The 27,526-nt window shown below is 42.4% G+C and overlaps 1 protein-coding gene across 13 annotated transcripts in view; it reads right to left on the minus strand.

Annotated features, from left to right (window-relative positions):
- Positions 1-12,256, minus strand: part of Atrx (ATRX chromatin remodeler) — a 157,947-nt gene extending 145,691 nt beyond the window's left edge. For 9 of the 13 annotated variants that reach the window (XM_057759003.1, XM_057759000.1, XM_057758995.1 and 6 more), the window contains exon 1: positions 12,007-12,256. Coding sequence is in view for 5 of the 13 variants with exons in the window: in XM_057759000.1 (XP_057614983.1) it covers positions 12,007-12,026 (20 nt within the window). In the remaining 8 variants the exon portion in view is untranslated. Of the gene's footprint in view, positions 1-10,189; positions 10,228-11,446; positions 11,520-11,865 lie in introns of those variants that run through there. The other 4 variants (XM_057759001.1, XM_057758996.1, XM_057758999.1 and 1 more) reach the window with 3 other exon arrangements.
- Positions 12,257-27,526: the final 15,270 nt, after the last annotated feature.

Raw genomic sequence — 27,526 nt, forward strand, 5'->3', positions numbered from 1 at the left:
TTATAAAAACAGGGCCACAAATTGGTGGCTAGATCAGTTTGCTGACCTCTGACTCAGAGGAAATCCTGCATAAGCCAAGTATTAAATTCTGCCTTATGATTAAATTGTTCTTTGATATATCAATCTTTTAAAACAAGTTAGAGGCGTGTTTTCAAAACAACCATCAAAACTAAATTTGGAACCTATCAAATAAATCAAAACATGTTTTGATTTTTTGTTTTGTTTTGAGACAAGGTTTCTCTGTGTAAGTCCTAGCTGTCCTGGAACTCGATTTATAGACCAGGCTGGCCTTGCACTCATAGGAATCGACCTGCCTCTGCCTCTGGAATGCTGGGATTAAAGGTGTGCACCACACCCAGCCACAAAACATGTTTAATATAAATGAAATAAACAAAACAGAGCTGTTTTACCTTCCTCACAGAGGCTGCCCTTTAAACCCTAGTGGTCTGGCTGTCAGGCCTTAGCCTGGGGGAATTCTGTTCCCCCAAGACAATGGCTCTGTTGCTGCTACTACAGGCAGCTTTAACTAAATTTCTATAGTTCTACTAAAACTGGAGATTCAAAAGCGTGAAAACCTAAACGCTCAGAGTTAGAGTAGCAACTGGCTAACCTTCTCTCTTCACTGGTGACCCTAATCCTTTTAGTACCTGTGAACTGAGATCAAACCCATTCACAAGAACACAGAACATTTATAAAATCACCAGGCCCGAAAGCTAACTAACATGCGACTGTCCAAATGTTAAATAATATTTTCCACAAGTTAAAGGAAATCTTAGCTGACCTTCTTCCAAAATAAAAATGCTAACATATAGTTGCCTGGCCTTTTTTGTCTATTTATCTATTCATTTATTGGTTTTCTCAAACTGCCATTCCTCATATATGTAATCTTCTCACAGTCTTGTCAAAAGTGTGCCCATTATTGAAAAAAAAAAAAAAACCTTGCCAGGTAGTGGTGGCACACACCTTTAATCCCAGCACTCAGAAGGCAGAGGCAGATGGATCTCTGTAAGTTCAAGGCCAGCCTGGTCTACAAAGTGAGCTCCAGGACAGCTAGGGCTTTAAAAAAAGAAACCCTGTCTCGAAAAAAAATTTTAAAAAAAGAAAGTATGCCCACCCTCTAAGGACTAGACTGAAGTATCTACTGCATCTCTATTTCTTAGACGCCATCAGAAATGCCTTCGCATCAAGTTGGTACACTGACACACACTATCATCTGGAGGCTGAGGCAAGATTACTGCAAATTAAGCCAGCCTGAGCTATAAAAAAGATTGCTCCAGAAGAGACAGAGGGAGAGAAATAGGCAGTGGTGGCAGTAGCAGAAGAAAAGATGCAGGGAGTAAAATGTCTTCCTGGGCTTGAAGAGTTCATCTAAGATAGGGGGCATACTTAGCATGCTGAAGATGTCCACAGCACTACCAAAAAGGAGGGGGGAGTTCCTACTCCCACAGTAACTTCACTGTACCTTGGACAGTATTTTTATCACTTTTTAACTTGCTCCAAATATTTGTGTATATATTTCTTCTACTATGTGTAAAATAAGACTAATTTCTAACCATACTAATCTTTCCACCTCACAGTAAAATCTTTGATGTCAACACATTCAAAACTCAATAGAAAGGTAGGGTCGTGGCACATGCCTAGAATCCATGAGGAGTTAAAAGCCAGTCTCTGCTATATAAGTTCAAGGCCAGTCTAGATATGAGATTCTGTCTCATGAGATTCAATGGCAATCCCATCTAGTCTGTAAAACTTTACTAGACCTCTCGGAAGTCAGCATTCCCTCCTCTTCTGATCCTAGCAGAGCCAATAAATGACACTGTAGAACTGCTTCCTTACTCAGCCATCCCCCTTTCTTTACTAAGAATGCCTACAGGGCATCAAGTCTTTATCTGGGGAGGCAGCTTGTGCTATCGGGCAGATGGAGTCTTGTGAATCAGTTCTCTCCTTCCACCATGTGTTTCAGGACTAAAACTCAGGCTTGGCCATAAGCACCTTTATCTGCTGAGCCACCTTGCTGAATGATGGTAGAAGGTAAGGAATTCGCGTGAAGAAATGGAGAGATGGAAAGAAATGCAGAAAGTATTACCCTTTGCACAGATAGTACCCAGCCTTGTTCCTCACTGACACTCAAATATTAGATTAACCGGCAAAGTAGTCTCCCAAAACACAGTGTAGGTTACTAATATGCCAGCGCTACCCTAAACAAAAATTATGAGAAATTAAATAAAGAGATAGCTGGACTACAGATAGCAGGAACAGGAATAACTATTTTAAGCCAAAACTGAGACACTTCTCAGAGGCAGGATATGAAAATAGTAGCTACAGGGCAAATCTCAAACAACTTTTTCCAGAGCAAGAATCTTTCCCCAGGCAAAAAGAACTGGCTAGGGTAATAAAGTATTATTTCAATCACAAAAGGATAAAACTACACTAGATAAAAAGTAGAACAAATTCTAAAGCCAAAATTAGCAACCTTCCAGCAAAATAGTTACTCTTCTCAGTAAATACCTGCACTTGTATGTATACATGATACGTAGCACATCAGCAACAAAACATCTCTATACAATCATTTGCGTTTCAGGGCAAAAAAGATGCATGTACACTGAATAAACTTCCCCTCATCACTAGCCTTCTCCCTACATCCCAAAAGTAAATCAAAGCAAATCTTATGAAGCTGAGACATTTCTAAAATTAGAATATCTTCTACAAATTCATTCTGCTAATAACAAAACATAAACTTGGAAGTGAAAATTTATCTATCCAAGCTCATCCAATCAGAAATAAGATGTAGCTATTTGACTAGAAAAGTCAAATGGTGTAGGAGGTTCTTCTGTTCATGTGTTGCTTTCATTGGTTAATGAATAGAGAAACTGCTTTGGGCCTGATAGGGTAGAATTTAGGTAGGCAGAGAAGACAGAACCGAATGCTGAGAAGAAGAGTAGAGTGAGGGTCGTCATGGATCTTCTGCCTGAGATGGACGCTGGTTAGAGTCTTGCCGGTGGGCCACAGTCACGTGGTGATTCACAGATTGGTAGAGATGGGTTAAATTGGGATGTGGGAGTTAGCCAGTGGGAGGCTAGGGCTGGTGGGCCAAGTGATGTTTTAATGAATACAGTTTCTGTGTGGTTATTTTGGGGCTGAGCTGGCCGGGAGGCCGGGACAAACAGGGGCCTGCTTCCATACAACAAAGTCAGGCTTGGGTCAGTTTACAACAGTCCTCAAACTATTATTAAACTAAATTAAGAAGGATCCCAAAGATTTTACTAATAAGGACTGTTGTAACGTTGAACAGAGTGGCAAATGCCTAACTATCCTGTTTTGTGAGGATAAGATAGGAGTATCATGTTGGATACCAACATGGACTGCACAGTAGTTTTGAAACTAGCATGGGCTACACAGTCATACTATGTCTCAAAAAAATATTACCTCACATGCCTACATCAGTTCAGAAGTAATTCTTTTCTTTTGTCTTGCTTATTATGACAGATTCTTGCCATGCTGCATAGGTCTGCCTCGAACTCATTATCCTCCTCTTTCAGCCTTGAAGTAACTGGGATTACAGACAAATCTGCACCACCACACCAAGATAGAAATACTTTTATGTATGTACTACACATACTTATCTAAAGAGAGTGACAATATAAACTGACAATTCCATGACCAACTACATCTAAGGCTGCCAAATCTAGTCTGATCAAAATCAAGGTTTAAATTGGTGTGGTAAAGAATGCCTATAATTGGCCAGTGAAGGCGCCCGCCTTTAACACTGTCTCAAAAACAAACTTTAGTATATGTGCTACTAAAGGAACTAGACTGGGAAGGAACAAGCATAGGACCAAACTAGTCCCTCTGAATGTGGCTGATAGTTGTATGGCTGGGGCAGACTGAGGGGCCACTGACAGTGGCACTGGGATTTATCTCTACTGAATGTACTGGCTTTTTTTGGATCCTATTCTTTTTGGATGTATACCTTGCTCAGCCTAGGGACCTTCCACAAAGCAAAGTGCCTTACCCTCTCTTAGATTAGATGGGGGTGGGTTGGGAGAGAATGGGAGGAGGGGAAGGAGTGGGAATCTGGATTGGTATTTAAAAAAAATTCTAATAATTTTTTTAAAAAAGCCAGAAGGCGGTGGCACATACCTTTAATCCCAGCACTTGGGAGGCAGAGGAAGGCAGATCTCTGTCATTTTGAGGCCAGCTTGGTCTACAGAGTGAGTTGTACGACAGCCAGAACTGTTACACAGAGAAACCCTGTCTCAAAAAAAAAAGAATGCCTATAATCAAAGCAGTCATTTGAATACATAAGACCAGTGTCTGAAAAACGAAAGTCACAAGTTTTTTTCTGCAGTGATAGGGATTGAACCCCCAGAGCTCCTTCACTCACACCATACAAGGGCTTTACCATTGGTCTATCTTTTACTGCCCTCTTTACACTTTTTCATTTTGAGACAGGGTCTCACTCAGCTGCAGAGATTGGCTCTAAATTCACTCCGAAGCACTGCCTAGCCTTGAACTTGTGATCTTCCTACCTTAGTTTCTCCAATAGATGGGATTACAGGCCTGTGTGCCCAGGCCTAATCCCTGTCTTTCTTTTGACCCCAAACCAAAACATAACCAAGTAACTGGTATCTTAATGCTTGCAAATCCTTCTGAAGTTTGCAAGTCGGTGCACATGCTCTCTCTCTCTCTCTCTCTCTCTCTCTCTCTCTCTCACACACACACACACACACACACACACACACACACACACAGAGGCCTGGCTTAATGTTTTCCACGTTGATGAAATACAGTATTTGCCCAACTAAACATATTTAAAATACTGGGTTACTATCCAATTGCTTGATAACGATCACCTTAGCAGTCTCTAATGTCTTTCTACGACATTAACATCTCTCAAATCAGAAAACTTCCACTTTAAGACTAGCCAATGTGGTGGCACACACCTTTAATCCCAGCACTTGGAAGACAGAACAAGCACATCTAAGTTTGAAACCAGCCTGTTCTACATAACATGTTCCAAGCCAGCCAGGGTTACACGGTGAGACCTTGTCTTAAAATGGGAAGCTGGGGATAGAGAGATGGGTCATTGGTTAAAAGCATCGTATATTGCTCTTCCAGAAGATCTCAATTCAAATCTCAGCACCCATACCAGGTGGCTCACAGTCACTTCTAACTCCAGTTCCAGGGAGATCCAACACCTCTGGCCTACACGGGCACCACAATCATGAGCACATACCCACTCTCTCACACACAAATCCACATTACTAAAAGTAATAATATAAATAAATAAGTACAATTATAAGTAAACAAAACCAAAAGTTAGGTCTTGTGACGCACCGCTGCCACCTCCCTCTGCCACTGCTGCTTTTGTGTAATTTCAGTGTGGGCCTCGGCCTCTTTTAAGAGGCAGCTTTCGCCACAGCAGGCGAGAAAAATCAAAGCAGTCAAGACTGAGTACACAATCATATTAATCTAAAGCTGCTCTGGCGTAGGCTGTTCTGTGGCACAGCGAGAGATTAAGGGGCCTCCATCCCATCCCTTGGCAAACTAATGAAAGTCGATTTATGAACAACAGGGTTTGTTAATGAGGCAGATCAGTTTCTGATCTGATGAACAATCCACCAATGAAACAGACACACCTGCACAACTGGAAATGGAGGCCAAACATAGAATTGATGCATTCCAACAACAGACAGGAGCTGTTTACTATGAAGGGACCTTCTCCTTTACTCTATAATTTTGTCAGACCAAGAATATATTCTCCAATCAAAAGCCAAACTTTGGTTCCATCACATTGTGACAGCATGGTTTTCTCTATGCTTTCATTCCCCTTCCCCAGTCCTTTATTGCACATAAAGTAACGGTGTATATGCACAAGCATGTTGTGCTTTTCTTTTCAAACTAAACTGCCAATATTGTTTTGGCTGACATCGAATGGAGATGGTCTGGGGGAAGGTATTGGTTCTGGGAAAATGCCCCCTTTCTCCATTAGTGGCATGCCCATTCAGCTCTTTATATTCCAGGAAGTGACTTTGCTCTCCTTTTAACAAATGAAACAAACAACATGAAATTCCTTACATACCTTGCTTGATCAGAGAAGTTTAATGCTTTTTCTTTATCGTTGTAAAACCAAGGACAGATTTCTAACTCTTTTGTATGTACTGTTACATGGACGGCAATCTGTGTTTTAATAGTGGTAAATTACTCTTAAAAAAAAAATCCTAGACAGTTTTCCCCTCAGGCCAAGCAATAACAGCCAGGGATGTAATTCAGTGGTAGAGTGGTTGCTTAGCATACAAAAGGCCCTGGGCTGGATCCCCAAGACTGGGTGGAGGGTATAACACATTATCAGCTGCTGCCTATTCTAATAATCAGTTGCCATAAGGATTAGAATGGTATCAATCCTCTCAATACCAAGATCTCAACACCAATAAGTTTATTGACCAAAATTTTCCATGATGTCAAAAACATGAAACAACTCTGTGATTTAAAATAAAACAGCTGTCCGGTGTGATGGTGACACCTCTAATCCCAGCACTCAGGAGACAGAGGCAGGCAGAGTTCTGGGATTTCCAGGACAGTCTGGGCTATTACAGAGAAACTGTCTCAAACGGTTAAAAAAAAAAAAAAAAAAGTTAAGAGACTGAAAGCCAAAAGTGAGGAAACTGTAATTCCAACTAGAGAGCTTGGGACAGCCTGGGCTACACAGTTTGTAAAACAAAAAACATTTTAAAAAAAAAAACTGGGGGCTGGAGAGATGACTCAGAGGTTAAGAGCACTGGCTGTACTTCCAGAGGCCCTGAGTTCAATTCCCAGCAACCACATGATGCTCACAACTATCTGTAATGAGATCTGGTGCCCTCTTCTGGCATGCAGGCATACAAGCAGACAGAACAGTGTATACTATTATTATAATAAATAAATCTTTTTAAAAAAAAAACTGGCCAGCACTTGGGAGGGACCTCTGAGTTTGAGGCCAGCCTGGTCTAAAGTTCCAGGCCAGCCAGAGATAGGGCCTGTCTTTTAAAAAAAATGTAAAGCTCTTAAAAGCTGAGCCATTGATTATTCAGTATATGACTTAGCCAGGTCATCAGTTAATTTTCCTTCCTCTGGCTCTTGCCTACTGGGCATTTTTCTACCACAGGTCCCTAAAACTTTTTTTTAAATACAAGTAAAACAATAAAACTAAGCTCTTCTCCTACCTAAGAAAGTTCTGATGAAAAAAAAACATCTGGAATTACTACACAAAAATCAAATTAATGATAAAAGTATAGCTGTCCATATTATATCTGTTTCACATTAAAAGATAATGAAGCCAGGAAGAGTGGAGCAATGTAGAAACTGGAATTGAGATTGGCTAATTTGGAACTGTGGGCTTCTCAAGCACTGTCTGTTTCTTTTATAACCGTGATTGTTATGACTAGGGAGATCAGTGACACTTCAGCCCCAGACAGTTCTTAGTACCCCAAGGAATTCTTCCACAGCAATAACCAGGGAAGTACAGCTTTATTGACACTCTGCCATTTAGACATATGGTTTGCCCTGGTTTGGGGGGGGGGGGCTTTTTTCCCTTCTTCCTTTTTTTAAATACAGGATTTCTCTGTGTAACTCTGATTCTCCTGGAACTCACTCTGTAGACCAGGGTGGCCTTCAATCAAGTTCTGTTTCTATTTCCTCACCAGCAAAATGGGGAAGATGAAGTAGTATAATCCCAACTATACATGCTGGACCTTGCATACTTCAGCACTTTAGAGCTCCTGGAGAAAGCAAGAGTTTGGTTCTGGCCACCAATTGTCAGGTGCTTCATAACTGCCTGAAACGCCAGCTTCAAGGGACCCAACACCCTCTCTTCTGGCTTTGTGCTTAAGAATGGCCCACATAAGCTCATACATTTGAATGTTTAGTCATCAGGAAGTGACACTATTTGAGGAGCAGGAGGTGTAGCCTTGCTGGAGATTTGAAAAGCACATGCCAGGCCCAGTGTCTGTATGTCTGCCGACCCGCCCCTCCCTCCCTCTCCCTCTCTGCTACTGCTCAGCATCAGTAGTGCTGACAATGATCCCACCATGATTATGGACTAACCTTCTGAAACTGTAAACAAGTCCCCAAAAAGAGTTGCTGTGGCCCTGGTGTCTCTTCACAGCAATGGAACAGTGTTGGCACTGGCCACTTTTCCAGATGCCCCAGATTCAATTCCTAGCACCCACATGGCAGATTACAACTGTCTGTAACTCCAGTTCCACGGGATCTGACAACCCCCACCCCAAGATATATATATAAGCAAAATATCAATTCACATGAAATAAAAATAATTTAAAAAAAAATAAGTTAGTACCAGGGACTGAAGTTTTGTTATAACAATCCTAACCATGCTGTTGGAGGAATATGGAAGACTTTGGATTAAAAAAATCAGACACTTTAAGAAGGGCTTAATGGGCCATTCTGAGCTTGGAAGACGATGCAGAGGGAGATTTGAACTGTGAGGGCCCAGCTCAAGAAATTTCAGATGACAGGCTGGAAAGATGGCTCAGTGATTAAGAGTACTGCCTGCTCTTCCAAAGGTTCTGAGTGCAATTCCCAGCAACCACATGGTAGCCCACAATCATCTGTAATGAGATCTGATGCCCTCTTCTGGCCTGCAGACATGCATGCAGGCAGAACACTGTATACTTAGTATTTTTTTTAAAAAAAAAAAGAAGTTTCAGATGGGAAAATATTAGTAAGTAGCCTAGAGACCATTCTTGTGAAATTGACAATGTGGGTACTTTTTGCCCTTGTCCTAAAAATCCGCCTGAAGCTAAACTGAAGAGTTTTAGATTAATGCCATTAGCAGAAGGTTTCAAGACAGCTAATATTGACCATATGACCTAGAGTGGCTCTTAGTCTTCACTCTTATGCAGATCTATGATGCAAAGGAACAAGCTAGACAAGGGGAGACACAAAATGTACAGTTTGAGGAGAAAAGGGGCACCAGGAAAAAGTTCAAAGAAAAGCCTGATGCTAAATGGAATAAAGGGAGTGGGCACCTCAAAGCAAGACCCCATTCAGGTAAGCTAACTTGTGAAAAGGAATTAAAGAGAAATTTAGGCAGTGAAGGAAACCATCAGCAACAGAAAGCTGATGAAGATGTAACTGAATGAGGGGGCCATGTTCCAGCCCCAGCAAGCGGCAGAACTTGATAGCTTTGACCACAAGGTTCAGGCTTTAGAGTCAAGGATACAAGAAAGAGGCTATGGCATCTCCCTGCACAGAGGCCTAAAGAAGCCATTGTGTGAACTGTGAAGGTGAAGCCTGGATTACCTTGGAGACCCCAGAAACACTTGGAGAGCCAGAGCCTTGGAACACCTGCTGAGGACAGCTGCTAACAGAGCAGAACCAGCCCAAGGGAAGTGTGTTGTAGGCAATAAAGCTGCAAGGAGTTGGAGACCGGAAGAATGCTCCTCACCACGATAATAGTAAACTAAACCTCTAAAACTGTAAGCAAGTTCCTAATCAAACGTTTAAATCAGAGTTGCCATGGTCATGGTGTCTCTTCACAGGAATAGAACAGTGACTAAGACAGGCCTCTTCCAGCACCCGCACACATGTATATGTATATACACATACAAACACATAAATAAGATACACCTTTAAAATAAAAAATATACTGTTGCCTGTCAAGATGACTCAGTGAGTAAAGGTGTCTACTGCAAGACTGAGGACCTGAGTTCTATCCCCTGAACCCACATGGAAGGGGAGAACACACTCTTGACTCCTGTAGGTCTCACATATAAACCCACTAAATAAATGTAACTTTAAAATGTGTTAATTATGCAAGGACAACAAGAACTTCAATTTTAGTTATGATTATTGTCATCACCAGGATCTTAAAAAAAAAAACCCTCAAGACCAGTAAAAAAATAAAGAAAACCCCAGCATTAAAGCAAGTAGGCATAATTTTCCTAAAGAGGAGTTTCCTGAGGTGGTTGTGTCAAATACTGTGTAGAAGTCTCAGACACTGGAAAAACTGAAACAGGAAGATCTACTGGGCCTAGGAATTAAAGAGCCAACCTGGTCAACATGGTAACATTGTTTCAAACTAAACTGCACTAAAACTGGAGTGCAGCTCAGCAGGGGAGCAGTAGGTTAGCAATGCACAGGACAGCAAAGAGGAAGGCTAGGCTGACAGAACAGGTGGTAGCATTCTTACTTAGCATGCACAAAAGTCCTGGGTTCAATCCTCCAGTCCAGCAAACTCCAGCACGGTGACATGTAATGCCAGCTTTGGGAAGTTTATGATCTTCCTTCACTACACTGTTCAAGTTTAGTTTACATGAGATCCTGTCTCAAATAAATAAATAAATAAATAAATGAATAAATAAATAAATGAAAAAGAGAAAATCCAAGGAAGACCTATTTTTTTCCTTTGATACAGTCTTAGGATGTTGATCAGGCTGGATTTGAACTTGTGAGAGCCAAGATTGTTCTGCCTCAGCCTCTTGATGGCAGAGGCTACAGGCAACACCTGTGTTTTCTGTTCAGGAATTTTCAGTTTTGAATCAGGCTGGCTTCAAATGCAGCTTCACCCTCCCCAAAGGCACAACTATGGTTTTAAATATAACTAAGAAACTAAATAAAATGTAGAAATCATACAGAACTGAATGCCTAATAATAACCTGCCAATACTTCCCAATACCCCATAAAGATTTGTCTTACTTGAGTCAATTAACACAAATTCATAAAGCAAGGCAAAGATCTTTACACAACTAAGAGCCTGTATTTAAAAAGAGCATCTATGCGCTGCTTGCTGAAAATAGGCTGATAGGCTCGTTCTCAAATTCTACAATCTAAACTGCTCTAAAAACATGCTGTCCTAGTAGTAATTCAAAGGCACATTTTGCCAACTATAAATGCAACTATGATCCATGCTACCTGTAATTTTATTTTGCCACTGGGTACCAAGCACGCATCTCATCTGAGCAGGAAAAAAAAAAGCAACCTAATTCACTCTTAGGATGAAAGGTCAAATATCGAACTGCCCACAGAGAAAGGTAACTGCATAAAAGCGGTATACATTTCAGATTAACTACTCAAAACAGTCAAGAAGCAAACTGGAAACGCGTGAAAAACAGCCTCGGTCTAATTAAAACGTTTGATTAGTAAGATATGGCCTGCCGGGCACAGCTACCTTTGCAATAAATCTTACTTCTAGTGAATCCCCGTTAACTGGCTCATCTCTCGTGGAACAAATAAATAAAAACATGACCTAACTACTTCCCGAAATAAGCCCCAAACCCGGGGAAAACAGCTGATGTCCCACTAAAAACCGGGCTTTGCCAAAAAGTAGTACGCCAGGCTTCTCAGAAAGCAAAAAGCATTAGCCTGCCCCCCTCCACCGCCGCCAGCCGGTGGAAAAAAAAAATCCCAGGATACCCTCCAGGATTTGGGGTGAGAAAGAAGATAATACCTTTGGGGCCAGCGTCCTTGCCCTCCAACCTCGAAAGCTCTGCCACCGCAACTGCGGGGAGCCGAGAATTTCCCGGGGCGACTGCCCTTAGAGCGAGCTCGTCCCAGGATCTCACTTCCTCCCGCCGCCCCTCCTCCGCCCCTCCCCCTCCCCTCCCCTCCCTTCCCCCTCCCCCCCCCCCCCACACCACACACCCGGCACAGTCGCTAGGCCCAAAGATTAGGAAGAATGACCACAAGCCCCCAGCGCCCGCGACTCCCCGGCCACCACACTGCAGCCGCTGAGGCAGGAGCCGAGCAGAGGCTCCCGACTCGGCGCCGGCGGGAGGCGGAGAAGTCACGGCGCCACGCAGGCCGCCCCCGACACACACCCCTAGCCCCAATTGGGGCTCCCCACCACACTCCCCCAGCCCCGCTCACCTAGAGGGAAAACGATGCCGCTGACCGCGAAGCCGCGCGCGGGCCTAGGGCGCCTAGCGCACGTCTTTGCAAACACCCCACTCGAGTGGAAGGCTCCCGGGAGCAGAACGCCGGGGCCCGTGACAAGGGCTTGCGTTTTACCTCATGGGCTCAGCGGTCATGTTTTTGGCTCGGACGCCTGCTTGGCTTCGGCTACCCTTGGGTACCGATCCTCGTTCCCCAGCACCCGATCCCGAACGCAAAGTACTGGAAGCTTAGTAGTCACCGCAGCTGCTGCTGGATCTTCCCCACAGCTCAAAGGCCGTTGCCGCTGCCGCCGCCGCAGGAGCCGCGGAAACAAAGCGACGCCGCCGCCGACGCCATTTTGTTGGGCCGAGGCTCAGGCAGGAGAATTGGCGCGTCCTCCCTCTTCCGCTTTCCGTCATCTATTGGCTACCTCTGCCAGAGCTCAGTGTCTTATTGGCTACGGAAATTCACCTTCTTTGGGGGCCTGTTGCTAAGGCGGTCGACGTCATTTGATTCCGTCCACCTTTTCATAGGTCCAATTCATTCCTAGCTGACCTCAAAGTACCAGGGATATATCTTGACTTTATCCTAAAAACACTCTGTTGGTACATCCTCTTTACCTCCATCTAATTGACGAAACAGTGACACCCCATTTATGTTTATTGAGAATTTACTATAGGTCGACCCCTTCTGCAGATGCTTTATCTGAATTATCTCATGCAATGCTTGCACCCTCCAAAGTAGACAGACCTAACATTTTCTGTGTAAGGAAACCAAAGCTCAAATTCTTCATTCAACCAAACACTCATCCTGGGGGGGAAAAAAAAGACATGCTCTTGTGCTGTTTTGAACCCAAGGCTTTGTGCATGCTAAGGAAACATTGTACCAATAAACTACATGCGCAACCCCATTAAGCTCTATAAACCATCCAAAATATAAATGTTTTCTTTCCTTGATCTTGTAATGCCCTCGTTTTCTCTCCTACATGTTTTATGCATAATATTACCTTGCCGGCGTGCTTGCACCTATGTGCATTTTTACATTTGGGGGGGGAAGAGAGTGAGAAAGGTTCTCACTATGCTGTCCTGGCTAGGCTGCAACTCACTATGTAGATGAGGCTGGCTTCAAACTTGCAATGACCTTGCCTCCCAAGTGCTTAGAAGACAGATGTGCCCCATCACACTTATGGATACTTAAAGATACTTACATGTATATGATCAGCCAGACATTGGCATGCAATTCTTTTAAAAAAAAAAAAAAACCCACCCCACCACTTGGGAATGTGGGTATTATATTCTTTTGGGTTTTTTTTTTTTTTTGATTTTCGAGACAGGGTTTCTCCATAGCTTTTTGGTTCCTGTCCTGGAACTAGCTCTTGTAGACCAGGCTGGCCTGGAATGCCCACAGATCAGGCTGCCTATGCCTCCCGAGTGCTGGGATTAAAGGCGTGCGCCACCACCGCCCGGCTTTTTTTTTTTTAATATTTATTTATTTATTTATTTATTTATTTATTTATTTATTTATTTATTATGTATACAATATTCTGTCTATGTGTATTCCTGAAGGCCAGAAGAGGGCGCCAGACCTCTTTACAGATGGTTGTGAGCCACCATGTGGTTGCTGGGAATTAAACTCAGGACATTTGGAAGAGTAAGCAATGCTCTTAACCACTGAGCCATCTCTCCAGCATTCTTTTGGTTTTAAAGATTTATTTAATTATTATGTATACAGTGTTCTGCCTGCATGTATGCCTGCAGGCCAAAAGAAGACACCAGATCTCATTACAGATAGTTGTTGAGCCATCATGTGGTTCCTGGGAATTGAACTCGGAACCTCTGGAAGAGCAGCCTGTGCTCTTAACCCCTGAGCCATCTCTCCAGCTCTGGCATGCAATTCTTTTCATATTGAACAAACTTGAAACTGTTACACAGAGATCAGCCATTAGTTCAATCTGATGAAGGTATCTCTTATAAGCTAACCTATCTAAATCCTTTTTCTCCTCATTTCATTCTTCATTTATAATCTCTGCAAATCACAAATAGTCTATTATTTTAATCTGAATTAATTTTTCATTTGTTTCTTTTTGTTTTTGCTTTTTGTTTTGTTTGGTTGGTTGCTTTGGGTTTGGTTTTGGGTTTTGGGTTTGTTTTTGTTTTTTTGTTTGGTTTTTTTTTTTTGAGACAGGGTTTCTGTGTGTTTTTGACTGTCCTGGAACTAGCTCTGTAGACCAGGCCAGCCACCAACTCACAGAGATCAACCTGCCTCTGCCTCGTGAGTGCTGAGATTAAAGGCATGCACCACCACTGTCTGGCTCAGAATTTTTTTAATGTAAAATAACTATGTTTATGAATCATAAGAAAGATAATTTCTTTACTATTAAAGGGCAACTGGCAAATTTTATTGAAATACTTGTAATATAATCACATTCAGTCATGATAATCTCCAGTTTTCCAACCACAGTATTTTAAGGAAAAAAATTATCAGTATATAACCCCTTGATAACATCCTTCAATTAGTCACAGAAAGCAGCACACAAATCTCCTTGGATGTTTATCTATAAATGTGGAACTTGTCAATTTTTGTTTGTTTTGAGGGAAAAAGAAAGTAAATTGCCTGTAAGACAGAAAATCCAAATAAACAGTTATTCGTAGGTTTTAATAAGCACCTTCACAAAACCCAATCCATGTAAAAATAGTTTTTTATTTAACTTCTAGAAAGTATCCAAAAGACAGTCTGTCTTACTCACTATTCTAATTGCTGTGAAGAGACACAAGGCAACTATTATAACAGAAAGCATTTAATTGGGGGCTGGCTTACAGTTTCAGATGTTCAGTCCATTATTGTGGCAGGAGCATGGCAGCATGCAGGCAGACCCTGGAAGAGTCGCCGAGAACAACTACATCCTGATCTGGGGAGAGAGAGAGAGAGAGAGAGAGAGAGAGAGAGAGAGAGAGAGAACACTTTTCCTTCCTGGCTTGGGCTTTTGAAAACCCAAAGTCTAGTAACAAAGTCACACCTTCTCCAACAAGACCATGCCTCCTAATTTTTGTAATAATTTCAAGTGATACCACTCCCTGGTGACTAAACATTCAAATGTATGTGTCTATGGGGTCAGGGTCATTTTTATTCAAAATACCACATTCCACTCCTGGCCCCCATAGGCTTCTAGCCAAACCATAATACAAAATGCATTTTGTCCAACTTCAAAAGTCCCCATAGTCTATCACAGTCTCAACATTGTTTAAAAGTCCAAAGTCTTTTCTGAGACTCATGGCAATCTCTTTTTTTTTAATTTTTTTTTTTTGAGACAGGGTTTCTTTGTGTACCCTTGACTATATTGGAACTCACTCTATAGACCAGGCTAGCCTCTAACTCAGAGATCCTCCTGCCTCTGCTTCTCAAATGCTGGGGTTAAAGGTATGCACCATCACTGCCCAGATCATGGCAATCTCTTAACTGTAGCCACCTATAAAGTCAAAATCAAAAAGCAGACCACATACTCTCAACATACTATGGCACAGAACATATATTACCACTCTAAAATGAGGGAGAGAAAACATAGTAAGGAAATACTGGACCAAAACAAGACTGAAAACCAGCTGAACAAACTTTAAACTCTGTGTTTCCATGTCTGATGTCAAAACACTCTTCAGATTGCCAACTCCTTTCAGCTTTGTTGACTGCAACACATTTCTCTTGGGCTGGTTACGCTCCCTGTTAGCAGCTCTGCTCTGTAGTTATCCCATGGCTCTGGTATCTCCAACATCTTGGAGTCTCCAAGGCAATCCAGGCTTCACCTTCACAGTTACATACAATGGCCTCTCTAGACCTCCAGGTTGGGACACCCCTGCCACACATCTGGCCTCAGTGGTTTTCTTTAGCCATAGAGGGATATTCCTCAACCCCTTTCTTGTATCCTTGACTCTAAAGCCAGAACCACATAGCCCAAGTTGCCAAGTTCTCCTGCTTACTGGGGTTGGAACATGCTCCTTTCATTGTAGATATACATACTAATTATAAATTACTAATAACAACACTTGGTCAATATGGGTCATACGAGGCTGTCTTGAAATCTTTTTTGTCAATGTTATCAACCCAAAACTCTTCAATTTATCATCAGGCACATTTTTAGGACAAAGGCAAAAAGTACCCACATTCTTTTCCAAAATTCCCCAAGAACACTAATTAAACTCAGTGAGTACCTGAGTAGAGTGCTTTAATTCCAGGACTAGAGAATAAACAGAGGCAGGTGGATCTCTGTGAGTTCAAGGCCGGCCTGATCTTCATAGTGTGTTCCAGAACAGCCAGGGCTACATAATAGAGAGATCCTATCTCAAAATAATGTGAGAGGAGACACTTAGCAGGTGGATCTCTGTGAGTTCAAGGCCGGCCTGATCTTCATAGTGTGTTCCAGAACAGCCAGGGCTACATAATAGAGAGATCCTATCTCAAAATAATGTGAGAGGAGACACTTAGGAGGGTAGTTGAGTGGGAGATGAATGAGAGCAAAGTATAACGACATATATGTATGAAGATGCTATGGTGAAATCCATTTGTTTGTATGCTAACCTAAAAATTAGTACAAAAGGGAAAGAAAGAATTATATCTAAAAGATGTAAGAGAAAAAAAGCTTAGAAGGCACAACCAAAAATTATAAAAGTTAAAAGATCAGTGTTGAGTATCTTGGTGGGAGGATGTTTGCTTAACCTATGAGATCCCATCCCCAACACCACAAAATGAAAATAAATGTAAAAGGAATGGTTAGAAGGCTGGAGAAGTGGTTCTGTGGTTACAGGTGTGTAGGGGCCAAATTATTATCAGGGCTGGTCCCTGACATGGGTGTGTATTGCTCTCGCAGAGAGCCTGCGTTCATTTCTCAACAGTCACTCAGACAATTCACAGCTGCCTGTAAAGGACTCCAAAGTAATCACACTGCTCTGATTTCCATGTTCATCTGCACTAATGCGCACACTGTACACACACACACACACACACTTAGAAATAAAATATATCCAGGCATGGAAGCGCACACCTTTAATCCACGCAGTCAGGAGGTAGAGACAGGTGGATCTCTGTGAGTTCAGGGCCACCCTGGTCTACTTAGTCAGGTCCAGATAACCAGGGCTATGAAGAAAAACCCATTTCAAAACTCTGTGTGTGTGTGTGTGTGTGTGCGCGTGCACGTGCATTCATATGTGTAATTTTTTTAAATGATAGCTTAGATATCTCCGGATAAAATGTCTCAGTGATTTTTTTCAGCACTGTGCTTTTCCATTACCTCCAAATTTCCCTATAATGAGAATATATTATAAAGGTGATGGGGGAAATTAATTTTAATTGTTGCAAGTAACAAAAGGATTATCCATTTTCTAGTGACAAATATGAAGCAAGTAGCCATTATACCAATATAAACCTCAGCTCATTATCTTAACAGATGTTCTCATAAAATCCTAATACTAGTGAGGCCCACACACTAGTGAGGGTGCATATCATAGATCGTGTGGCGGAGATTCTTCACTCCAAGGCAACCAGGAAGCAGAGAGAGCAAATGCCTTGCTCATTGGCTTGCTTTTTGCCTCCTTCTCATTCTGTCTGGACTTGTAGCTCATGTGGTGGTGCCATTGTTCACATTAAGGCAGAGCTTTCCCCCTAGTCAGCTGCCTCTGGAAATGCCCTACTAATCTCTCTCAATCTACTCAAGTCCAGAATCAAGGTTAACCATCACAATGTTCTATGTATACTAGGAAGAGGATGTTCCTTCTGCACTCAGAGGCTGGAATATTCTCTAAATGTCACATCCATTTGATTAATAACGCTGTCCAAGGCATTTATACCTTAGTTAATCTTCTGTGTAGTTATTGTACCTGCTGTCGAGAGGGGAGTGTTTCCTATTATTTGTATTTACTTCTACCTTCTCTTCTGTTTTATTTTGGTTAACATATGTTAATTTGCTGTTGTAGGTTGTGTACTCATTTAAAATTGCTGCATTTTGCCAGGCAGTGGTGGCCCACACGTTTAATACCAGGACTTGGGAGGTAGCTGCAGATGGATCTCTGTGAGTTCGAGTCCAGGCTGGTCTACAGAGTGAGTTCCAGACAGCCAAAGCTGTTACACAGAAAAACCCTGTCTCAAAACAACAACAACAACAAATTGTTGTATCTTACCAGTTATTTTTACACATTTCATTATAAAATGTGCTCCTTTGTCTTTATGTTCTTAAGAAGTCTCTGCTTTCTAATATAACATTACCACTCCATCTCTCTTTACTATTCATTCAGTTGGTATATCATCTATTATTTACTTTTAATTTGTCTTCCTTGAGAAATAGCATATGTGTCATTTGTAGATAGAAAATAGGTAAGGTTTTAAAATAAAACTTCAGTGTGCTAATCTGGTTTTGTGGTGTTTGGGGTTTTATTTTTGTTTGGTTTTGTTTGGTGCCAAGGAGGATTGGAACAGAGTCTTATATGGCCCAGTACCATAGCTGAGGACTTCCGATCCTTCCCACATGCTGGAATTACTGCTATGGACCATAGCTACTGGTTTCTGCAGTTATTGAGAGCCCAGTACATACTAGACAGGCGCTCTACCAATTGAGATATATTCCCAGTTCCACATACTTTGATACAATATTTTAATACTTTTGTTGTTGATTTTGTTCATTTATTCTACAGCACTTGGGAGGCAGAGGCAGGCGGATCTCTGTGAGTTCAAGACCAGCCTGGTCTACAAGAGCTAGTTCCAGGACAGGCTCCAAGAACCACAGAGAAACCCTGTCTCGAAAAACCAAAAAAAAAAAAAATTAACATATATATATTTACTGGGTGTGCCAACACATGCTTTAATACAAGCATGAGCTGAGGCAGAATTGTCGCAAGCTTTTTTTTTCAAGACAGGGTTTCTCTGAAATAGTGTGAGAGCCAAAGTTACATTTTAAGTTTTAATTATTACTATGTCTGAGAGATCCATGAAACAAAAATGCCTCTGATCTGCAAGCCCCTTTGCCCAGGGAAAGATAGTTCCTGAAATGCTGGAGGCTATTGTTTACGGGAGATAACAAGTCATGGGTTTTTCATTCCCCCAAACAAGTTGTTTGGCCCATCTGCACCAGGTGGGAGGTTCACAGGCTGGAGGTACTTCAGGGTGTATGCTTGCTCCTGATTGGACCTGAAAGGAAATGCAATGAATTATGGGTTTTCCTTCATGGGTCCTAGTCATACTTGATTCTGGGCCATTTTCCCACAAACCTGGGTTTGGACCTGGCCAGTATTTAATTAAAGCTTGCTTCAAATTTGGCTTCAAATTGTGATAGTAGTCTTATTCTTGATCGCTGGGATTAACAACAGTCCTATCTGTCCTGGAATTTGCTCGGTAGACCAAGCCAGCCTCGAACTCACAGAGATCTGTCTGCCTCTACCTTCCAAATGCTTGGATTAAAGGCTTGCGCCACCACCAACCGGGTGAGATCATCTATCAGATTCCAAGGTGTTTAGGTGGAAGTCCTGCAAGCGTCCACACCTATCCAAAAAGGTTGGGATATTTGGAATCCAGTTCCTACCTGTTCCAAGCCCAGCCCTCAGGGTGTCAAGCAATGGCCCCTCCCCCAGAGTTGCCTCAATTCAGACTCCACCCTGAGAAAGCCCACCATCAGCAGCTCCACCCCCAAAGGGCATTAAAAAGTCCCTACCTCCTGGGTTCCCCTCGTGGTCTTCTCAACTTCCCCTGGGGCTACCCAGGAATGTTTGCTCAGATTAAACCTGGATTTATTAATCAGTTTGATTGGCTTATTACATCAGCGGTGGTGGATTCCCGTTAACCAACAAGTTTTAAACTTAACACAGGGCAGCCAGTGTTTATGTAACAGTGTATGTGACTCTGTCTCAAAAAAAATGGTTTTCATTATATTTTTTACATGTGTATGTACATACACACACACAATAAGAATAATAACAACAAAAAAGAACATGGCTTAGCCGGGCGGTGGTGGCGCACGCCTTTAATCCCAGCACTTGGGAGGCAGAGGCAGGCGGATCTCTGAATTCGAGGCCAGCCTGGTCTACAAGAGCTAGTTCCGGGACAGGCACCAAAGCTACAGAGAAACCCTGCCTCGAAAAACCAAAAAAAAAAAAAAAAAAAAAAAAGAACATGGCTCTTATGTAACCAAAGCTAGCTTTGAACTCCTCATCAGGAAGTCAAAGTCATCCTCAATTACATAGCTAGTTGTAGGCATCTGGACTACAGGAGATTTCTGTTTCAAATTAAAAAAAAAAAAGAGTGGAAAAGTATTCTGTTCTATTCCCATGTGCTTGGAAATTCCCCAAATTCCCTTTAGATATTGCTACTTTCATTTAGTTGTGCTCAGGGGACATACTTCATGATTTCAGTCTTTTTTTATTTATTGAGCCTTGTACATGATTGTTGTGTGAGAGGCTTTTCTTAGGGAAACACCACACACACACATACACACACAAACACACACACACACACACATAGGATCCCCTGAAAAAGGAACCTATGACAATTCAAAGTACTGATTACATCAATGGCCAACTTGGTGAAGCAGAGTTTTTGTTGGGGTTGCTAATAGAGTATGGGTGAGGGGTTATTTTCATAAGCAGGGATGACTCAAAGGCCATTGCATGACCAAAAAAAAATTCCACTTCCCCTGATGCAGAGGAGTCAGGAAATCTGCATCCCTATGGCTCTCTTCCAGGGGGCAAAGGCACCAAGAATCTCTCTCAGTAGCCCAGGCTCCTCCCCTAAGCAGTTGTTTGCTTCTTTTATAAAGCTAGGGGGAGACCTTAAAGAATCTTTTCTTTCTGCTTTTTCAGACACATGACCAGTTGTTTACCTCTTTAAACTCAGGAGTCTCCCCCCTCCTACAGAGCATGTTTCAATTCCCAGGAAACTGCCTTAAAACGGTGACCTAAATTATGGTGGAGTCTAGATTGTTCCGTGTACACATGGAAAAGCATGAATTTGTTTTACTAAATATAAGAAATGTTAGATATTAATCTTTTCTATCAAACACGTTAAGAAAATCGATGTTTAAGACAAGGAATGCAAGTGTTTTTGCAATTCTTTTTTAATCTTCACCTATATGCAAATGTTTTAATCCTTCAAACACTTCAAGAAAACTTGTAAAAGAAACACTTCTACAGCAAAAATCACTTATTGACCCCCACATAATGATAGTGGGATACTTCAATACCCCAGTTTAGAAAATAAACAGGTCATCCAGACAAAAAAGAAACACTGGAGTTGAATAAATCAAATTCTCTAACAGACATCTACAGAATGCTCCATCAAAACACAAAAGAATATATTTTCTTCTCAGCATCTCATGGAACTTTTTTCAAAGTTGACCACACACTTGGACACAAAGCAAGTCTCAAGAGGTGTCAGAATACTGAAATAACACCCTACATCCTGGATCAACAACAGCAGCAACAGCAGAACGTTGACAAACTCATGGAGACTGAAACATTAACGAACAATGGGTCAACAGAGAAACAAAGAGGGAAATAAAACCCTTTTTAGACTCAAATGAAAACAAAAGCATACCCAAATCTATGGAACACAATAAAGGCAGCTGTGAGAGGCAAATCCATATATCCAAAGAGTCTGAGTCTGGAATGTTTGGATGGAAGCCACACCCCAGTCCCTGGCATCCATATAGTCAAAGAGTCTGGAATGTTTGAGTGGAAGTTACGCCCCAAGCCCCCTCTCCTGGGAGATTCCTCAGTCCAGACTCCACCTCCGAGACCATTCTCACAAGGTACTTAAACTACCCTCCCCTGTGCGCAGCCAGAGAACAAATGTGTAGTTTTCCAGTCTTCCTTTCCCATCTCCTTTCTGAGGGGAGGAGCCATCTGGGAGTGTTTGTATCCATGAAACCTGGGGTTTTTTTCTAATTCGGTTTGATTTGGTCTGATTCAGATTATTGTGTCAGCCGGGCGGTGGTGGCGCATGCCTTTAATCCCAGCACTCGGGAGGCAGAGGCAGGCGGATCTCTGTGAGTTCAAGACCAGCCTTGTCTACAAAACAAGTTCCAGGACAATCAGAGCTACACAGAGAAACCCCGTTTTGAACCCCACCCCACCAAAAAAGACATTGAGGAATGAAATTGAAGACATCAAAATTTGGAAGGATCTTCCTTGCTCATGGATAGGTAAGATTAGTATTGTGAAAATGGCCATCCTACCAAAAGCAATTTACAGACTCAATAAAATATAATTCTTCATAAAAATGGAAAAGACAGTAGCCAGGCAGTGGTGGAACATACCTTAATACCAGCACTTAGGAGGCAGAAGTGGTGCAGGAGAATTGTCTGTATTCTGTCAGTCATGTTTTAAATAAACACTGATTGGCCGGGCAGGAAGTATAGGTGGGAAAACCAGACAGGAAGTAGAAATGATACAAGGAGAGCAAGAGAATTCTGGGAAGGAGGAAGTTGATTCCTCCCACTCCTGCCCAGATCACCGAAGCAGCAGGATGTGATCTGCTCCACTAAAAAAGGTACCGAGCCACATGGCTAACATAGATTAGAAAAATGGGTTAATCAAGATGTGAGAGTTAGCCAGTGAGAGGCTAGAGCCAATGGGCCAATCAGCTTATAATTTATGGAGACCTATGTGTGATTTTCTTTGGAGATAAACGTCTGTGGGGTACCGGGTGGGACAGAAATCACAACAAGCAGGCCCCTGCTCATGATACAGAATGGCACCCACATGTAATAACTGCATCCACAGAAAGCCTGAGAAAGCTTGGGAAAGACTAGAGTAAAACATTTCGGTTTTCAGCCATAGCAAAAAAAAAAAAAACTGTTTAAAAATGCCAGCTTTCTGGGCCATTCTGCCAGGGAAAACTCTGACTCTTTCAAGCAGGCAGTCCAGACTATGGAGCTATGGACACAATGTTGCAGGTTGCTTCCTGGCAAGGACCTTGAAATGTCATAGGAGCTTTTCAGTGTTGTTTATGGAAACACTGTTGCAGCTTGCTTCCTGGCAAGGACCTTAAAATGCCATAGAGTTGTAGCAAAAAACTTCTCCATATTCCTTAGCAAATTAAAGACCCATGTGGTCAGAAAAAGAGAGATATACAATAAAGAGAGATTCAAAGGGGAAAAAAACCTCTAAATGGTTTACAGTGTGTTAAAAATATACACAGGATAAAGGTTAAAGTTCTCAGAGTAAAAAAAAAAAGAAAGAGTAGCCTGGGAGGCAGAGACAGATGAATCTCTGTGAGTTCAAGGATAGCCTGGTTTACAGAGGAAGTCCAGGACAAAGATATACAGAGAACCTGTCTCAAAAAGCCAAAAGTTAAAAGTAAAAATAAAAGAAATTGGGGTTAAAATAAAGCCACGTAAAGATGGAAAATACACAGAGAATCTTGATACTGTATGTTATTATGCTCTCTTTGAATTGTTTGAATGCTGAGGAAGGAGCAACAACTGCTAAAAGATATTTGCTTATAAATGCTGCAGAATTAATTAATCCAAGATAGGTATTTTGAAAATACCTTGACTTCACAGTTGAAGTCAAAAGGTATGCTACTTTGGAGAAGAGACTTTGCTTTTGTTTCCACAGAAAATGAGAGGCTGTGGATTTACTCAGAGTTAAGAAAAATCAGCTTTGATCAAGGAAGACCACCTGAGAAATCTTCGGCAGGAATAGATGGCCCAGGTCTCTGAGTTCTTCATCCAGAACAGGTTCAAGACTGCTGCCTGAGATGATCAAGACTCACAGGATACTTCAGTCAGGACTTGATCATAACTCTAAATTTTCTTTAGGTCCGCATAAGATTATCAGTGCCCCCAACCAGCTGGAAGTAGCCTGGAATACTACGCCCACATTCCCCCAAAAAATTGGACTATGGATACTTTCCTTTGTTTTGTTTTTTAAAAAAAGAGGGGGAAGTTGTGTGGGAGAATTGTCTGTATTCTGTCAATCATGTTTTAAATAAACACTGATTGGCCAGGCAGGAAGTATAGGTGGGAAAACCAGACAGGAAGTAGAAATGATACAAGGAGAGCAGGAGAATTCTGGGAAGGAGGAAGTTGATTCCTCCCACTCCTGCCCAGATCACCGAAGCAGCAGGATGTGATCTGCTCCACTAAAAAAGGTACTGAGTCACATGGCTAACATAGATCAGAAAAATGGGTTAATCAAGATATGAGAGTTAGCCAGTGAGAGGCTAGAGCTAATGGGCCAATCAGCTTATAATTTATGGAGACCTATGTGTGATTTTCTTTGGGGATAAACGTCTGTGGGGTACCGGGTGGGACAGAAACCACAACAAGCAGGCCCCCGCTCATGTTACACAGAAGCAGGCAGATCTCTGTGAGTTCAAGGCCAGTCTGATCTACACAGTGAATTCCAGGAGAGCCAGTGTTGTTACACAGAGAAATCCTGTCTCAAACCCCCCTCCCCCAAAATTGAAAAGACAATTTTCAATTTCATTTGGAAACACACACACAAGTAGGATAGGTAAAACAATCCTAAACAATAAAAGAACTGTTGGAGGAATCACCATCCCAGATTTCAAGTGATACTACAGAGTTCTAGTAACAAAAACAGTATGGTATTGGCATTAGAACAGACATATTCATTGATCAATGGAATTAAATTGAAGACTCAGACATAAATGCACACACTTATGGACACCTGATTTTTTTTTATTGATCTTTATTGAGCTCTACATTTTTCTCTGCTCCACTCCCTGCCTCTCCCCTCCTTGCTTCAACCCTTCCGCAAGGTCCCCATGTTCCAAATTTACTCAGGAAATCTTATCTTTCTCTACTTCCCATGTAGATTAGACCTATGTAAGTATCTCTTAGTGTCTTCATTGTTGTCTGAATTCTCTGGGATTTTGGTTTGTAGGCTGGCTTTCTTTGCTTTATGTTTAAAAACCACCTATGAGTGAGTACATGTGATAATTGTCTTTCTGTGTCTGGGTTACCTCACTCAAAATAATGTTTTCTAGCTCCATCCATTTTCCTGCAAAATTCAAGATGTCATTATTTTTTCCTGCTATGCAGTATTCCATAGTGTAAATGTACCACATTTTTCTTATCCATTCTTCGGTTGAGGGGCATTTAAGTTGTTTCCAGGTTCTGGCTATGACAAACAATGCTGCTATGAATATAGTTGAGCACATGTCCTTGTGGCATGATTGAGCATTCTTTTGATATATACCCAAAAGTGGTATTACTGGGTCTTGAAAAAAAGTTGTTTCCTAATTTTCTGAGACATCACCACACTGACATCCAAAGGGCCTGCATTCCCACCAGCAATGCAGAAGTGTTCCCTTTACCCCACAACCTCTGAATATAAGTTGTCATCAGTGTTTTTGATCTTGGCCATTCTTACTGGTGTAAGGTGGAATCTCAGAGTTGTTTTGATTTGCATTTTTCTGATGACTAAGGATGTTGTACATTTCCTTAAGTGTGTGTCTTTCAGTCATTTTAGACTCCTCTGTTGAAAGTTCTCTGTTTAGGTCTCTTATTCTTAAAATAATGTGGGGGAGTCCCCCGGGGGGCTCACGGAGCAACAAGCTCCGGTGGGTCCCGCAGAGTTCCCAATGCCCGGCGGTTGTGAGCAGACCCATGGACACAGAAAGTAGCCATAAAAGCATTTATTAAAAGGGGAGAAAGGGGGAAAGGAGGGAGGGAGAGAGAGAGAGAGAGAGAGAGAGAGAGAGAGAGAGAGAGAGAGGAAAAGAGAACCAGAGAGAGAGAGCGCGGCCACGCTGAAGAAAACAGGAGAGACCAGATGGCGCGGGCAGGTCAGAGGTCATGGGAGTGGGTGTGGCTTGTCCCTTAAAGGGAAAGGAAAGCACAACATTCCCAGGTCTTCCTTATAATAAAAAGCATGAGACGAGACACCACAGCCCAAAGGAACTGGGGCGGCGAACTTTCAAAACTGTCAAGACTGCTTCCTGCTGATTGTGGGCGTCGTCTTTTGGGGGGGCGCGAGAGAAGGCTGGGTGCTGGTCGCATCCTGGCATGGCTGGTCTCTTTGCCTTTGACTGTTGTCTGTGGCATGAAAATTGTCTGGTGTCCCTAAGGTATTGGCAGAACAAAAACAGAGTTAAATTAAGAAAAAAATTTTAGGACCAGGGAATTGAGGGGGTATCTGACCTGTTTAAGATGGATTTCTTAATTCAGCTCCCTTTTGGTGAGGTCACCTCGCAAAACCTCAACCTGGCGAAACCTCTCAGCTGTCAAACTGTCAGAGATCTTTGAGAAGAATAAGATTTTACTTGAGTTACTGATTAAAAAATGACAGAGAGCTTACTTGATTGGCACCCAGAGCTACTCTTTTTGGGTCCTCCGTGGTCGCTGAAGGTTGCATTTGACATTTTCTGTTTAGCGCAGGCTCCAGAAGACCCTGTGGGCTAAGAAATCTGTAGGAAGACAGGCCTACCTTGACCTGAGCAGCTAGGCTGTCGATTCCAGTGATTTCGTCCATGTCTGGAGGTCTTTACTTTAGACGAAAGGCAGGTTTGCCCAATGGTCAACGCTCTGCAGTTGAAGCGAAATGCAGAAGGACGTTGTTCTGCGCGCATCTGTCTTCTTTGGAGGAAGCAGAGAGCTGCTGCTAGGAGCCAACCTGTCTCTTTTTTGTTGTGAAAAGTTTTGTTTTTTTTTTAATAATTAAATACTTAAATATCACATTCCCTAGATCTCTGAGCAGTTGAGGGCAAAGAACTGTTTGTAATATAAGGTTAGTGGCAGAACCGACAATGGTAGAGAACAGCTTAAGAGACTTAAAGGTACATACCAGTTTAAAATATGAGACTCATGTTTTGTAGTCTGAAATGAGATGTAATAAACAATTATTATATATAGAAAGAGTGAACAGGAATTGGGCAATGTGGATGCCTCTAATGGGCCCTATTAAAGGCATTTGATCATTGCTCAAAACACATTTAACCGAGTTAACACGAAGAGTTTAGTGAGAACCAGGTGAAGAGGCAGGGTAAAACCAGGAGAGTGTGATCACGTGGCCTGGCTCCCAGCCAAGATGGCGACCACCATGAGGTTGGAACTGAAAAAAAAAAAACTGCACCATGCCACGGCTGGAATTGAAAAAGCCGGGAAGCCGGTTGCTATCCAGAGCCAAAATCGTGAAAACCCGCAGGACGAACACCCAGGACCGCGTGGAAAAGCGTCCTTTGTCCACGGGTGGGGTGCTATGGCCTAGCTGGATCCTGGCGACCCAGAAACCAGGAAGGCTGGGGGCGCTGCTCCGAGCGACGCTTAACCGTAACCGTCGAGAGAAGAGAAAAAAGGAAAGAAAGGAAATGGAAAGAAAAGATAAAGACGCTGAGGACCCGGTCCCCAGTCGAATGCACTGCACGGGAAGTGTGCGGTGCTAACGCGGGCGGACCGGCCCCTGGGACCCGATCCAAACACGGCTCTGACAAAGGAAAGCAACCGCAGCAGAACGAAAGCAACCATAGCAGAACGGGAGACACTCACCAAAAGAAGCACCGATTGAAGCAATTAGGGAGTGAGAACCAGGTGAAGAGGCAGGGTAAAACCAGGAGAGTGTGATCACGTGGCCTGGCTCCCAGCCAAGATGGCGAAAAAAGTCACCTGACCCATCTGGCCCTCAGCCAAGATGGCGACCACCGTGTGTAGTCTGCTCTT

The sequence above is a fragment of the Chionomys nivalis genome, chromosome X (genome assembly GCF_950005125.1).
Source record: "Chionomys nivalis chromosome X, mChiNiv1.1, whole genome shotgun sequence".
Classification (NCBI taxonomy): domain Eukaryota; kingdom Metazoa; phylum Chordata; class Mammalia; order Rodentia; family Cricetidae; genus Chionomys; species Chionomys nivalis.